Genomic DNA, 14,404 nt, shown 5'->3' with positions numbered 1-14,404 from the left:
TCTAATTAGATCATTTATTTATTTTTATTTATGTATTTCTTAGATTTTTATACAGCCTTGCCATATGGCTCAGGGTGGTTCACATAAAGCATTGTAGGGTATTACATAGAACATCATAAAGCTGTACCTTGTGCTTTGTTTTCCAGGGTGAATGGGGAGACATTGGGCCACCCGGCCCCGTAACTTACACTGACAGAGAAGGTTCTGTAATCTCAGGTGCAGTTCTGGTTTTTTGCTTCTTAACACATATGGTCAAAATGGGGTTGGGCACAGCATTTATCATACCAGATATTTTCAGTTGGCCGAATATTGTCATATAGTCTAGAATGCCAGAGTATGGGGGACAGATTTTCCTTTTCCATTCCATTCTGGTGCCGTGCGTTAGCAAGAGTGAAAGGGGGGGGGGTGCTTGTCTCCCTGTGCAGCAGATGAGGACAAGCTTAGCAATATAGCAAAGCTGCTTCCCCCTTATAATAATTCATTATACTTTAAAAAAATCTAATCACATTATTTCACAGGACCTGTTAACTAATTTGTGAACCCCACAAAATACGTATCTTGCTATTTCATTGTCTACAAAGACGGGGCTGGGGGTGGCAGGAGCGGGATGCCAGTCGTCCGGAGGCGGGGCTCTCTTCAGCAAGCTGGAATGAAAGACGGCATGAACATGTCTATAAGTCGTGGGGAGAGCCAACTCCACAGTCACAGAATTGATTATTCTTTTCACAGAAAAAGGGCCTGCAAACTTAGGACCCAGCTTGTGGGAGGGTTGCTAACGATGCAGGTTTTTTGTTGACAAATAGGCAAGGTCCCCCACTGCCCAGGCGGGAGCCGCCGCCCGTCTCTTGTCAGCTTGTGCCTTGTACGGCTGCTAGGCTTCCTCTAGGCATGTCACAATTTGTGGCCAAATGGCAGAGATCCCACTCGCCCATTTTTGCACGTCCGGAGCACCCGAGGAGGCAAGTTCCCAAGTTGGCACTGACAGCAAATCAGTACCATAGACCGGTGGTCCCGCGGCTCCCTCTCCCCCCCCCCCCTTAGTAAGAAACTTCCCAGGCCGCAAGCTTGCGACCCGGCAAGCTTCTTACTGTGGGAGGGGGGGAGAGGGAATCAGGGCCACACACGCAAAATGCGCATGCGCGGATGGGCCACGCATGTGCACATGTGCCATGCACAGCCAAAAACTCGCATGCACAGCACTTTCACGCATGCACGCTTTGGAGTCATGGCAGTTTCAAAACGTCTTTTCGCGTCGGCGCAAGCACAAACAGCCGATCCCCCTTGAAGTACAGCCCCTCCTTTTCCAGGAGGTCTGACCGGAGGCGGGCAAACTCTGGATCAGTGGTGACGTCCTTTTGGACCCAACCCCCTAGGGGTTGGCTTTCCCGCCGCAGCCCGACTGCGTGTCACTATGGCCAATCCCAGTTGGGAGGGGGTGAACACCATGTCCACCAATCGGTTGCGTTTACAGTCATATTGGGGGAGGCGTGAAAGCGCATTAGCCAAAAAGTTCATTTTGCCCGGCAGATGCTTTAGGGTGAAGTTGAAGCGCGAGAAAAACTCCGCCCACCACATCTGCTTCGCTGACAACGAGCGTGGCTGTTTCAGGGCTTGCAAGTTCTTGTGGTCAGTCGAAATGACGAAGGGGTGGGTGGAACCCTCCAGCTAATGCCGCCAAGTAGCCAAGGCGAGTTTGACGGTAGCTGCCTGTTTTTCCAAAATTGCCCAGTTCTTTTGAGGGCCCAAATTTTTTTTGGAAATGTACACAAGCGGGTGCAGCTTGCCCTCCTACCCCTCCTGGAGAATCACGGACAAGGCTGCAACCTCACACCGCCCTTCCACGATTGGCCTGTCTGGCTTTGACCGGCAATGGTCCCGGCAGCCTGGGTCCAGGAACTGGACCTTCCCAGTCCGCCACTGGACATTGGGTTCATGCTTGTGCAACCAGTCTAGGCCCAGTACACATGGGAATGCCGAGCTCGGTGCCACCACCGGTTGAATCTTCTCCCAGTGCTCTGCCACGTCTAAGTCTAGGGGAGGGTGCTAGTTACTGCTTCCCCCCTGGGCATGCATTTCCCATCCATTTGGACGAACTGGAGCAGTTTTGTCAGTAGCTCCTTTCCCACCCCCAAAGTCTGAGCCGGGGGGGGGGGGGGGGTTGATCAAAGTTCTCATACAGCCCGAGTCTAAAATGCTTCGCACCCCACTCTCTTCCCTGTCTTGGGCACATTCAAGGTTACTGGAAGGAGTAGTAGGGGGGGAGCACTCACCGAATGCTTGCCCCTGCCTGGGACCTGCTGGTGGGGCTTTCTCACAGCATGTCATCTTTGTTTCCCTATGGCTCTCCCAAGGTGCCTCCCTTGTCCGCTCCACTGTCGCTGTTGGAGTTGGGTTCATAGACCACGGGCTCCAGGAAAGGGGCCAGGAGTGCTTTTGCTGTCTTCTTCCCGGCGGCCGCTCCCTTGGTGGAGGTCCCGGAGGAATTGCTTGCTGCGGGCTTGCTTGTTAGCTTCTCCCCAGAGGGCGACGCCGTCTTCTTGGAGGGGCACTGGACTAGGAAGTGCTCTTGCCTCCCACAGCCTAGGCAGAGTCCCTTCTCCCGATGAGGATTGCGCTCAGCCGCATCTGACACTGCTGTCTTCGTGGTAGGGCCCTTCTTCAGAGTGGAGGTCTTGGCTGCCGACCGGCTTCTCCCCGCTTAGCTGGGCCGCCACCCGCATCCGCTTCTCCATGTCGCCAGCTAGATGCACCCAGCCCATCATGGTCTCGGGGTCATCCAGATTCAGGCATTTCTGCAGCAAGTCACGGCGCAAGCCTTTTCAGAACACACAGACCCGCTGCGCTTCTACCCAGTGTGGTGTGGAGGCGGCCAACTTCCGGGATTCCCTGGTGTACTGGCTCACCGTCATCTCCCCTTGCTTCAGGCCACGTAGGGGCTCTTCGTCCGTCTCTACCTCAAACGGATCCTCGGACCTCTCCCTCATGCAGTGGATGAAGCGGTCATAGTTTCCGACTTCGTCCGGGGCGTACCGGTAAAGGTTCACAAACCATTTGGCCGCTTTGCCATCCATGCAATCGCTGGCGAAGCTAATGCGGTCCGCATCGTCGGGGAAGGTGTAGCCATGCTCCATCATGTAGGCCTGGAGCTGGATCAGGAATCCATGAAACACATCGGGGTCTCCATTGAAACGGGTCCGGAACCGGCGGTAGCGGCAGGCTTCAACTCCCACTGCTGGCGGTCGCGCCGGCAGTCCAGCCCAGCCGTCTCCTGGCGGTGCGGGTGGCCCTGCCTGAGTGTCCCCCCATGGAGAAGTGGGCGCTCCTTCATCTCCAGGCTGTTGACCCCCACGCGGCTGCCCTGCGTCCGGGCGAGGGGCCCCAGCGGCCCTGGCTTGCACAGCCGCCTCCCTTGCTTCTGCCCTTGGGGCCGGGAGAGCGATGGCCGCACCACCTTCTGGAACCAGCACTGGACGGCGCAGCTTGGCCAAGAAGAAACGGCCAAGAAGAAACGGGCACCCCTCCACGAGTGTTCGCCCAGTTCATCCGTCACCGTGGCCTGCCACTCCCACAGCTGCTCCTTTCGATCGCGGAGGTCCAGGTTTTCCAGGACAACCGCCGCCTTTTGGTCGGGGACTCGCCTCCGGAGCGCTGGTCCCCATTCGACCCCAGCCGCAGGGTCGTCGTATCTGGATAAGTGCTGCTGTTCCGTGACGTGCCGCTCCAGGAAAAAGTGAGCCACCAGGCCCACCCATTTGGGAATCCCTTCCAGGGCCATCACGCTGCCCTGGGAGTGTTGCTATATAAATTCAAATAAATAAAACAAGAAACCCCAGGGTTTCACAAAGCCCTGGTTGAGAAGGCCTGCCTTAGACATGGCCTTTGTGTATATTTTTAACATTACTTTTTAAAACTTCTGTCCACAATACACATTTATATAATTTTATCACCTATTATCTAAATTGCACAGACATTCAACCTTTCAGGTCCTGGCTAGTTCCAGTTAGATTTTTTGTTTTCTGTTTTATTGTAAAAGGGCTGGGGGGAGGGGGGAGCAGGCATGCGAAAATCTAAATGCCTGTAACTGTTTTTATTGTTTTGCTTCACTTGCAAGACGTGCAATCTAATTGTTAAATTCCTTTGGGGAGAAAATTGGACACAGAGGAGGAGGGAGCTTGGGTGTTATCGGGTGAGCGTGGCCTTGGTCAGCTTGGCTTGGACGATGGAAAATGCAGCTGAGTGCCAGGCTACTCCCCACGCTTTCCCTGGGAATGGAGGAGCCCACCTTTTCCTTGGGGGAAAAGGGAAGTCCCGCCTTCTTCAGTCAAGGCATGTTTAGGCGGTCGGGGATTCTTGGGATTATATTGATTAATGCATTACTTATCAAACCAGATTCAGCAAGAATGTGTGAGGTTCGTATTGCTGCTTCAATAAACTGCTTTTGCTAAGTGTGTTCATTGGAAAAGTGGATAGGAGTCTGACGAGAGACGTTTCCAAAACCCAGTTTCACAGATTACTCAAGGGTAATCCTCCGCCCTTGAGCTGTTTGTCTCATTGGATCCCGATCTATCGGAGATCCTGTGAGCAGTCCAATCTGATATCCACCCAGCCGAGAATGTTGAGGAAGCGCCGTGACCCTGAACTTCTGTGATCCTGCGAGTTACAAATATTGTGGCAAAAGTACATCCAAACTCTCCTAGGCTTTGCTAGCGTCTGCCAACTGTGGCCATTCAGGAATGGGGCATGTGTGTTTTTGTATTCTTCTGCAGCTGCTGGGTGCACATTTTCATTGTTCTGGGAAAGTGCAGCTAAGGGTTGGGAAGTTAGATCCAGTTTTAAGGTTCTCTGTGTGATGTAGCTTTACTGTCACATTAGTGACTCTCAGTGCTGTTCAGCTACTTTGTGTGACGAAAACTGGGGTTCTGCAGGTTCATACAAGGAATGGCGTTCTGTGCTGCTAAGTTACGGTCCATCTTGCTAACCGTGCCAAGTGGGTCTCTGAGTGAATGGGCCATCAGTGGAGGCCATGGGCAAGATGAATGCAGGACTATTCTAAAATCTTTACCTTTGAATACTAGGTCCTCCTGGAGATCCTGGGATACCAGGTGACCCAGGCCCCAGGGGTGATGAAGGGACCATTGGCTTACCAGGTTCCCCTGGCCTACCTGGATTTCCTGCTCCGATTCCTGGTAAGAGAGTTTCCATTACCTCTAAATCCCCCAACAAGCTGCCTATTAGATGCTGTGATGGATGTTGAAAATTCTGAATAGAAAGGCGCACATTTCACACCTGTTTTGGTGGGTTTGTTCAGAAGCAGTTTCTTGTGAAATAGAGGGGAAAGCCCTAGTTCCAAGGATTCTGTAATGCCCAATTCTGCATATGCGATGCACTAACTTGTAGAAGGAGAGTTGTTTTTTATATCCTGCTTTTCACTGCCCAAAGTAGTCTCAAAGCAGCTTACCATTGCCTTCCCTTCCTTTCCCCACAGCAGACACCCTGTGAGGGAGGTGGGGCTGAGAGAGCTCTGACAGGACTGCTTGGTCAGGACAGCACTATCAGGACTGTGGCTAGCCCAAGGTCACCCACTGGCTGCATGTGGGAGAGGAGCCGGGAAATCAAACCCTGCTAACCAGATTAGAAGCTCTTAACCATTACACCACGCTGGCTCTCACCAGTTGTCTTACCCCAGCAGCTCAACTTCAAGGAGAGCTTTACACTCTTGTCAATCCATTTGTGTTACCGGGTTTAGAAGAATGCATGTTTTCTTTAGGTTGGAAGGGATCTCCAGGGTCATATAGTCCAACATCTTTATGTAGGAAACTCACAACTTCCTGTCCAGGCACAGTGACTCCAATTCCATGCCCAGATGCTGCCCCCCCCCCACCAAAAAAATCAGAATCTCTGGCCAGTCTGGCCTGGAATAAATTAGCCTCTCAACCCCAAAGTGGTGATTGGCATTTCCCTGGGCATGCAAGAAAGGACCACAAAAGCCAAGCACTTACACAAGCTTTTCTGCCCACCCACTCACAATCTGCCCGAGTTCACGGAATCAGCATTCCTGTCAGATGGCTATCTAACCTCTGCTAAAAAAACTTCCAAAGAAGAAGAACCCAGTACCTCCTGAGGAAGCCTGTTCCACTGAGGAACTGCTCTAATTGTCAGGAACCTCTTCCGGATATGTATTAGTTTTGATCAGAAATCAACTCTGCTCCATCTTCTATGGGACAGCCCTTCAAGTATTTGAAGATAGTTTTCATATCACTTCTTAGTCATCTTCTCTGCAGGCTAAACAGACCAAGCTCCCAGAAGCAGACTGCATTTGCTCTTAGATGTTCTACTGGAACAATCAGTGGACTCTGTGATTCTCACAGGAAACAATTTGGCAAAGCAATAATGATGATTATTGCGGTTGATGATGATGTCATCATCTTAACATTATTATCATGATTAGCAGCTGATAACATCTATTGGGCCTTCCAGAACCCCTCCATCAGAAATTCAATGTAAAGGGTACATCATGAGACAGTTTACAGTCCCGCCAATCTGTCACATTATGGTTAAGCATTTTAAATGGTTGTGATGGTTAAATGTTTAACAATATTTATGCAATGATGCATCCCAAGTTCAGTCTTGGAATTATGTCTTTCTTGTGGACTTCCTTGTGAACCAGCCTGAGCCGCAAGAGAGGGTAGTACAGAAATGCATTCAATCAATCAATATTTATTTCTTTATTTATTTTCATTTGTAGGCCACCTTTCAGCCCCTACATGGGCCACCAAACCAGCTTAAAACATACACAATAAAATCACAGTTTAAAACCTTTGAACCCCCCCCCCAAAAAACCCGTCATTAGAACAATTTAAAATCCAGTGTTTGTGTGTATAATATTTTATTTATAAGCATATACATACATATAAAGTGCATATATAAACATTAAAAGTGCAGTTAAAACATTGGTAAGAAAGAGGGATCATAGAGAGAATACCCAAAGATACCAAAAAGTCTTCCCTCGCTGGCTGAGGACAGCAACTGAAGGGGTCAGATCGATCTCCCTGTTTGCTAGATCCAACTGCTCCTTGTGGGGTCTGGCAAGAGAGGTGGTCCCATAAGTATGCTGTCTGTGTTTGCTTTTACTCAGGTTCTCCCGGCCACTTGGGGTTTCCAGGTGTTCCAGGTCTCAAAGGTGAACCCGGCAGCCCAGGAAGAGAAGCAATTGGGCTCCCTGGGCCCCCCGGCCGAGACGGGCCTCCAGGTTTACCAGGAGCTCCAGGGCTTCCCGGTCCATCACGTATGTTTGTTGCATACTTCTGCTTTCATGATGTTCATTTCAGTTCAAGTGATATTTTCTTCCACCTCTTCTTATGTGTAAAATGTCCACGGTCCTGGCCACCCGCTTAGAGCTAATTTGCTGCCATGCAGTCTACCACTGATGGTTTTTCTTCTGTTCCTATCCTGCAGGTACCATCCATATATCTGGAGCAATACTTGATGGAGAACCAGGGGAGCCAGGACAGCCTGGACTGAGAGGGCCACCAGGGTCACTTGGTTCAAAAGGATACAAAGGTGATCACAATCTCCATTTTCCTTTATTTGGGGCCAACTCGGGAATCTCAAGGTAGTGAGCAAACTTTCGAATTATTCCAAAAATATTCTTCCTGTCTCCCATTTTGTTTTTTAAAAATGTGTCTCTTATTCTTACTCTAAGGCAGGTTGGATTGATTAACCTCATAAAATGCATACGGTTAATCAGCTTTATTTAATTAAGAAAAAATATAGTTAATATTATCATCATTATTTTTAATGAAGTTTAAGTGTTGTATCCAGGCACCCAGACTCATTCTTACAAATCTTGTTTGCCTGGGTACAGGCTCAGCCGAAAGCGTACATTTGTGCTAATTATTCCTGGCTTTCCACCCAGGCTTGGTTCTGGTCCCCAACCTCCGGTTCAGTGACCGGTACCGGTCCATGGATCAGTTGGTACCAGGCCGCGGCTCCTCGTTGTCCTCCTCCCTGGCTGCTGCCTGTGGGGCTGCCCTGCCACTCTGCTGCCGGCTCACCTTTGGTGCTCTCCAGCGGCCGCCATGGCTGGGGCGCCCCCTAGGTGTGGCACTGCGTAGCTGCCGCTGGCAGCACCCCCCAGCGGGCGGCGGGAAGACAGGGGCGCCAGCGGGGAAGCAAGTGGAGCAGGAGCTCAGGCGGCAGCGGCAACGTCCCTTGACAAGAGATCAGGGCCCTGACGGAGCTTAAACAGTTCCGCAGGGCCTGCAAGGAGGAGCTCTTCCACCAGGCATTTGGTTGAGACCAGACATAACCAACAGCGACCAAAGGGCCCCTGCTCCCCCCACCCCTCCCCCTCAGAACACCACCTATATACTCTGGACCTGTTTGTATTGTTGCATTGTTGTATTGTTTATTGGTTAAACTATACTGTTATATGTTTATCTGTTATATGTTTACAATTATCAGTTATATGTATATATATATACTGTTATATGTTTACAATTATCAGTTATTATTGCATGGTTATTCAAATGTTTTATAGACTGTTCCATGTATTGTTCTTATGTTATTATGTAAACTGCTACTTTTATAATAGTTGCTGAGTCCCTCACATTTAGTATCATTTTAATCCAGTGTTTCTCATTAACACAGCTGAATTTCAATTTCTTCAGATAATTAGCTACCAGGAGATGATATACTTCAAACTTAGGACACACCAGAAGTATATGGTGTAACGTGTCAGGGACACTACATCCATGTAAACAGTATCTCTCCTGAGGAGGGATCTTCAAAAATCTGCCTCGGGTGACATTTGAGGGAAAGATGTTTAAGCGTGCTACTAGAAATGCTCTTCTTAACTGATGTGTCTCCAAAATTTGGAGATACATGGGCATGGATTTGTAAGTTAAGGGAATATCCCAGAAGTGGGGAGAATATATACTGTTGTTAGAGGAGCCCAGAATCTGGGTATCCTGATCTTCTAGTCTCTGTGATATTAGTTTTAATATAACATTGGTTTATAAACATTTAATATAAGCGATTCAATGAGACTCTGTGAGAGCTCCCCGGGGGCTCCCCAGCCTTTGCTGTGTATCCTGCCATAATGGACTTGGCCACAAGCTATTCCCAGCATGAAATCAGGGAACCGGCCCCTTCTGCTGACCTGGGGGTGGCGTTCTCATGTGGTTACCATGCCTAGGGAAGGGGGTGAAGCCTGTTCAATTGCTCCTGCCTCAGACTGCCTCCTTTCTCTCCTTCCCTAGTCCTCCTCAGATGTGGCAGGGAGGTGTGGCCACCTGATGTCATTTCTGGCCCCATTCTGGGGCTCCCCAAAGCCTGAAAAATATTTCAGGGGCTCCCCGATGGTCAAAAAGTTGGAAAAGGCTGTCCTAGATGATCTCTGTATTGACTTGCACACCCATTATTCCCCAATAGTAATTCCTGCAACTGCAGCAGTGAATTTTTCCCAACCATAGTTAACACAAGAATCTCTTCCTTAGAACTGCAGCCATGCATTTGAAACAGACTTTCCAAGCTATGCTATCTGCAGAACGGGAGACAAGCAAAGGAAAGGCTATTCAGTTGTGGCCTTTGCGATAACAAAGCACTAAGAAAGACGAAAATAAGACAATTTTGGATAAAAGGTGTTTTATATATCAGATGTTTAATGTCAAATTTTCTATGAGATCAGAATATGGGTTGCTAAGCTTGTGTCCAGAAAGTGTACTACCGCAATCAAGGAACTTCTTTTTTTATACAACAACAGTGGCAAGATTGGGTTAGTCAAAAACTGGAAATCATCGGAAATACCGCCTGTTCCGATTTGGCTTGATAAAATTGTTGAACTCTCGGAAATGGCAAAACTTACCAGCATAGTAAACAGGAAACCGCCAGAAAAATGCCAAGAAGAACAATGTCATTTTTTTACGGATTACCTGACTAAATAGAAATAAGACTTGGAGAGAAGAAGGATCTCTGGGGGGTGGAGATGGGGATACGGGGGCAAACTTGTACTCAATTATGCATGCCTGTCTTTTTTTCCCCTGATCTTTTTTGTTTATACATAAAAGTAATAAAAAAGAAGTCCAAAAGAAAAGAAAGAAGCTTTGCTTTCTGGATGTGTAGGAATATGTATCACGGACAAATGACCTTGCGTTAGAAAGCTATGCTAGCTCTGGATTGGAAAATTCCTGCAGATTTGGGTGTTGAGCCTGGGAAGGAGGGAATTTAGGGAAGGGAGGGACCTCAGTTAAGCAGGATATAATGCTATCGAGTCCAATTTTTAAAATAAATAGGGTGTATTTTGTGTGTGTGTGTTTGTGTGTAAATTAATTCCCACCCCGTTGGCGAAAACCAAGGCCATTGTGAAACCCTAGGGCAGGGGTAGTCAAACTGCGGCCCTCCAGATGTCCATGGACTACAATTCCCATGAGGCCCTGCCAGAAAAAGCCTTAGTAGAACAGAAACACTGGATGTGCTTTTCAAAATGTAAACAAAACTCTCTGGGACATACTGTTTTTCCATTCCTTGGACTAACTATTTTTGGTATCTAAAGAAGTGTGCAATTATATGAAACCCAGAATAAAACTTCATTGGTCTTAAGGTTACCCTGGACTCACTTTTCTTTTTTCCAGGTGATGCGGGTGATTGTGCTTGCGATGGAGGTTTCTCAGGAGTTGGCCTGCGAGGAGACCCTGGTGCCCCTGGTCAGCCGGGAAGACTGGGCGAAGTAGGCCCAAAAGGACCTTCCGGAGATCCAGGAGATGCTGGTTTACAAGGACCCCCTGGAAAACAGGTGAGTCAAGACTGAATTTCTCCCATCATTGTTGATTCAAATGGGATTAGGGGGAAGACTTGCTGAGTTGCTGGCATTGGCTGAATAAATAAAGACCATCAGCCACTCATCAGCATGAATCCTGATTCAAGTACTTGGGTCATATAGTGCAACCCCCTGCAGAATGCAGGAGATTCACAACTACCAGCTTGGCGTAGTGGTTAAGAGTGCCAACTTTTAATCTTGCAAGCCGGGTCTGATTCCCCCTCCTTCTCCACATGCAGCCAGCTGGCTGATCTTCGGCTTGCCACAGCACTGATAAAGCTGTTCTGACCGAGCAGTCATATCAGGGCTCTCTCAGCCTCACCCACCTCACAGGGTGTCTCTTGTGGGGAGGGGAAAGGGAAGGCGACTGTAAGCCACTTGGAGACTCCTTTGGGTAGAGAAAATCGGCATATTAGAGCCAACTCTTAATCTTCAGTAATCTCAGGGCTCTCTCAGCCTCCCCTCCCTCACAGGTTGTCTCTTGTGGGGAGAGGAAAGGGAAGGGGATTATAAACCACTTTGAGACTCCGTCAGGTAGAGAAAAGCAGCATATAAGAGCCAACTCTTCTTTTTCTTCTTCTACCTGCCGTCCCACGATGACCCCAATTCCATGCCTAGATCATGCCTCCCCAAAACCAGCATCTCTGACCAGTCTGGCCTGAAATAAATTTGCTTCCTGATTCTAAATTGGCATTTCCTGGGCCATGCAAGAAGGGGCCACATGAGCCAAGCTCTGTCCCAGTTCCTCCTGCCCACCTGCTCACAATCATTAATTAATTTATATACCGGCCTCCCTAGTGGCTCAGGACAATGTATAACAGTAGTTCAATACACATCAATAAAACATGAATGTTAATAAAAACCTTAAATATTAAAACACATCAAAATGTTAAAAGCTTCATATAATTCAGTGCAACCATGTTATTTCCCTCAGATGTAAACTGTCAGTAATTCTCCGTGGGGGGTTATCCAGGGGAGGCCCACGTGAAATTATTGGATAAGTTGAAAGCCAGCAATAGCCTCAAGACTTAAGAATGTCACAGAGTTGGGAGTTCCAACAAAGCCTCATAGGGCCATTGGATAGCATTACTTGCAGTCTACTGGGTAGAATTTTGGAGCTTAGTCCCTAGGTTCAAATCCTTACCCATCCGTGATGTTTACTGAGTGACTTTGGGCATGTGATTACTAATTATATACCTATGGATACTCATCTTGAGCTACTAGTCCCTCTTTGGGAACAGATAAGTAGCTAGTAGCCCAAAGGGTAGAAGATAATGATTGATGACTGTCAATAACTTTCCTCCTACAAATGTCAAAATAATTTTGCAGCATTTTAAAATGCAAGAGCCTCTTGTGGCGCAGAGTGGTAAGGCAGCCGTCTGAAAACTTTGCACAAGAGGCTGGGAGTTCAGTCCCAGCAGCCGGCTCAAGGTTGACTCAGCCTTCCATCCTTCCGAGGTCGGTAAAATGAGTACCCAGCTTGCTGCTGGGGGGTAAACGGTCATGACTGGGGAAGGCACTGGCAAACCACCCCGTATTGAGTCTGCCATGAAAACGCTAGAGGGCGTCACCCCAAGGGTCAGACATGACTCGGTGCTTGCACAGGGGATACCTTTACCTTTACCTTTTAAAATGCAGCTCAGCTAGATGAACAAAATTCTTGTATTGTGGTTTCTCAGGATCTCCAATAGAGATTTTTCACATCACCAGGTCCTTTCAACTGGAAATGCCAGGGATTGAACCTGTGACCTTGTAGATGCCAAGCAGATTCTCAGCCACTGAGCCACAGCTACTTCCTTGCTGGGTCTGACCAGTAATTCAGCTAATCCAGCAGCCTGTTTTACATACAGTGGCCAACCAGTTGCCATGGAAGGTTGGCTCAGTATAGTGCAATTTATTGGACCAAACAGGACATAGAGGCCAAGTCCTTCTCCTCCTAGCCCAGTATTCAGAGTTGTACTGCCTCGGGATGTGGAGGTTCCCTTTAAGCCATTATGGCTCATAACCACTGACGAACCTATCTTTCATGAATCTGTCTAATCCCCTGCCAGTGAATTCCACAATTCCAGGATTATGTCTTCTTGAGTGAAGTCAAGAAGACGTAATCCTGAATTTAATGCCTGTGAACTTCATTGGGTGGTCTTTTCTAGTATTATGACAGAGGGAAAATGGTCTCACCATTTCCTTTTGCCAACCACGGCATAATTCATAAACCTATCATACCACAATTCACGCTAACTGTAGCTTTGAGCTTGGTTTTGACCATGGTCAATAGCTTTGACCATGGTTTTAAGGCTCTTACCTGCTTTGATCTTCTGTTTCCTCCATGTTTTGTTGTCGAGGAAGGATAGGGAAAATGGTGGCCAAAACTGTGCTTTTACCAGTTCGAATATTACTGAATCATAGTTCGTACAAACCGTGGTTCGCAAACCTTCTTCAAATAATGGATACTGATTTTGCTTCGCCAGTCTGTCACAATTCTCTCCTCATGTTCCTGTAGATGAAAACGTAGTTTTCTTTCTTTTTGTATTGTAGAATTTATTTGGTCAGCCTGGCCTTCCTGGCCGTAAGGGAGAAAAAGGCGAACCATCTTTTGCTGCTGGCAGAGGCTTCCGGGGAGATCCAGGGGATGTAGGCCCCAGAGGTCCGGCGGTTCCAGGACCCCCTGGTAGGGATGGCGTCCCAGGTTTGTCAGGTCGACCTGGCCCTCCAGTAAGTTTGTACAGATGCCAAGATTTGGCACCAGTCATTTGTTTATTTATTATTTATTTCATTTCTTAAATTTCTATTCCGCCTTGCGTGCAGAAGTCTATCAGTGGCTCTTAGCCACAGGGTATCGATGGAACGCTCTGTCTAAGCAGGGATGCTCTGTATCCTTAGTGCTGGGGGGGGGCAAAGTGGGAGGGTTTCTAGAGATCTGGTGACACTTGGTTTTTGGCCACTGTGTGACACAGAGCATTAGACTGGATGGGCCATTGGCCTGATCCAACATGGCTTCCCTAATGTTCTTATGTCTGGGGCAGTGATGCTCTGTATTCTTGGTGCTTGGGGGGCCACAGTGGGAGGGATTCTGGAATTCTGGACCTCTCGTTGACACACAGTGATGAATTAGGTGGATCATTGTTTTTTCTTGTTTTCTTAATGTTCTTATGATCTTTACTGCCTGTTGTTCCTTAGGCTTGCTTGTGAAGAGGACAGGATGGAAGAACTATGAAGTTATTGTCAACAGGGATTTTAGCATGGAGAGAAAGCACAAACATGAGCTGCTGGAGGAGATGTGGGCTCTCATGGAGCTATCTAAGTTCTGGAGGGCCTGCAAACCCCAGACTTTTGATTGAGCCCAGGATTGCACCTCTAACATTGATATTGGCCCCCCTGGGTTTCACCCAGATTACAAGCCCACTTCTTGATCCAGGCTCTACATTATGTCTTCCAAATTGGTATTCCTGGCTCAGTAGGCAGAATCGGGTTGTGTTCTGGATGGAGCAACCACAGCAATGTTAAAATGTTGGTTTTAGCATATAGTTGTTTTAGATGTTTTGCATTAGCTTGTTTTTATATTCTGATGTGCGTGGTTGGTTGGTGGGT

The 14,404-nt window shown here is 48.0% G+C and overlaps 1 protein-coding gene across 2 annotated transcripts in view; it reads left to right on the top strand.

The window, feature by feature from the left end:
* The window catches only part of COL4A6 (collagen type IV alpha 6 chain), a 198,555-nt gene that overhangs the window by 142,533 nt on the left and 41,618 nt on the right, over positions 1 to 14,404 (top strand). For both annotated transcript variants that reach the window (XM_077309299.1, XM_077309298.1), the window contains exons 18-23: positions 147 to 216; positions 5,076 to 5,186; positions 7,136 to 7,285; positions 7,456 to 7,560; positions 10,632 to 10,792; positions 13,352 to 13,528. In XM_077309299.1, the coding sequence (XP_077165414.1) occupies positions 147 to 216; positions 5,076 to 5,186; positions 7,136 to 7,285; positions 7,456 to 7,560; positions 10,632 to 10,792; positions 13,352 to 13,528 (774 nt within the window). The remainder of the gene's footprint in view (positions 1 to 146; positions 217 to 5,075; positions 5,187 to 7,135; positions 7,286 to 7,455; positions 7,561 to 10,631; positions 10,793 to 13,351; positions 13,529 to 14,404) is intronic.

This window comes from Paroedura picta, chromosome 13, assembly GCF_049243985.1.
Source record: "Paroedura picta isolate Pp20150507F chromosome 13, Ppicta_v3.0, whole genome shotgun sequence".
Lineage (NCBI taxonomy): Eukaryota > Metazoa > Chordata > Lepidosauria > Squamata > Gekkonidae > Paroedura > Paroedura picta.
Note: the sequence above shows the minus strand (reverse complement) of the source record. Positions and strands in the feature narration are given on the sequence as shown.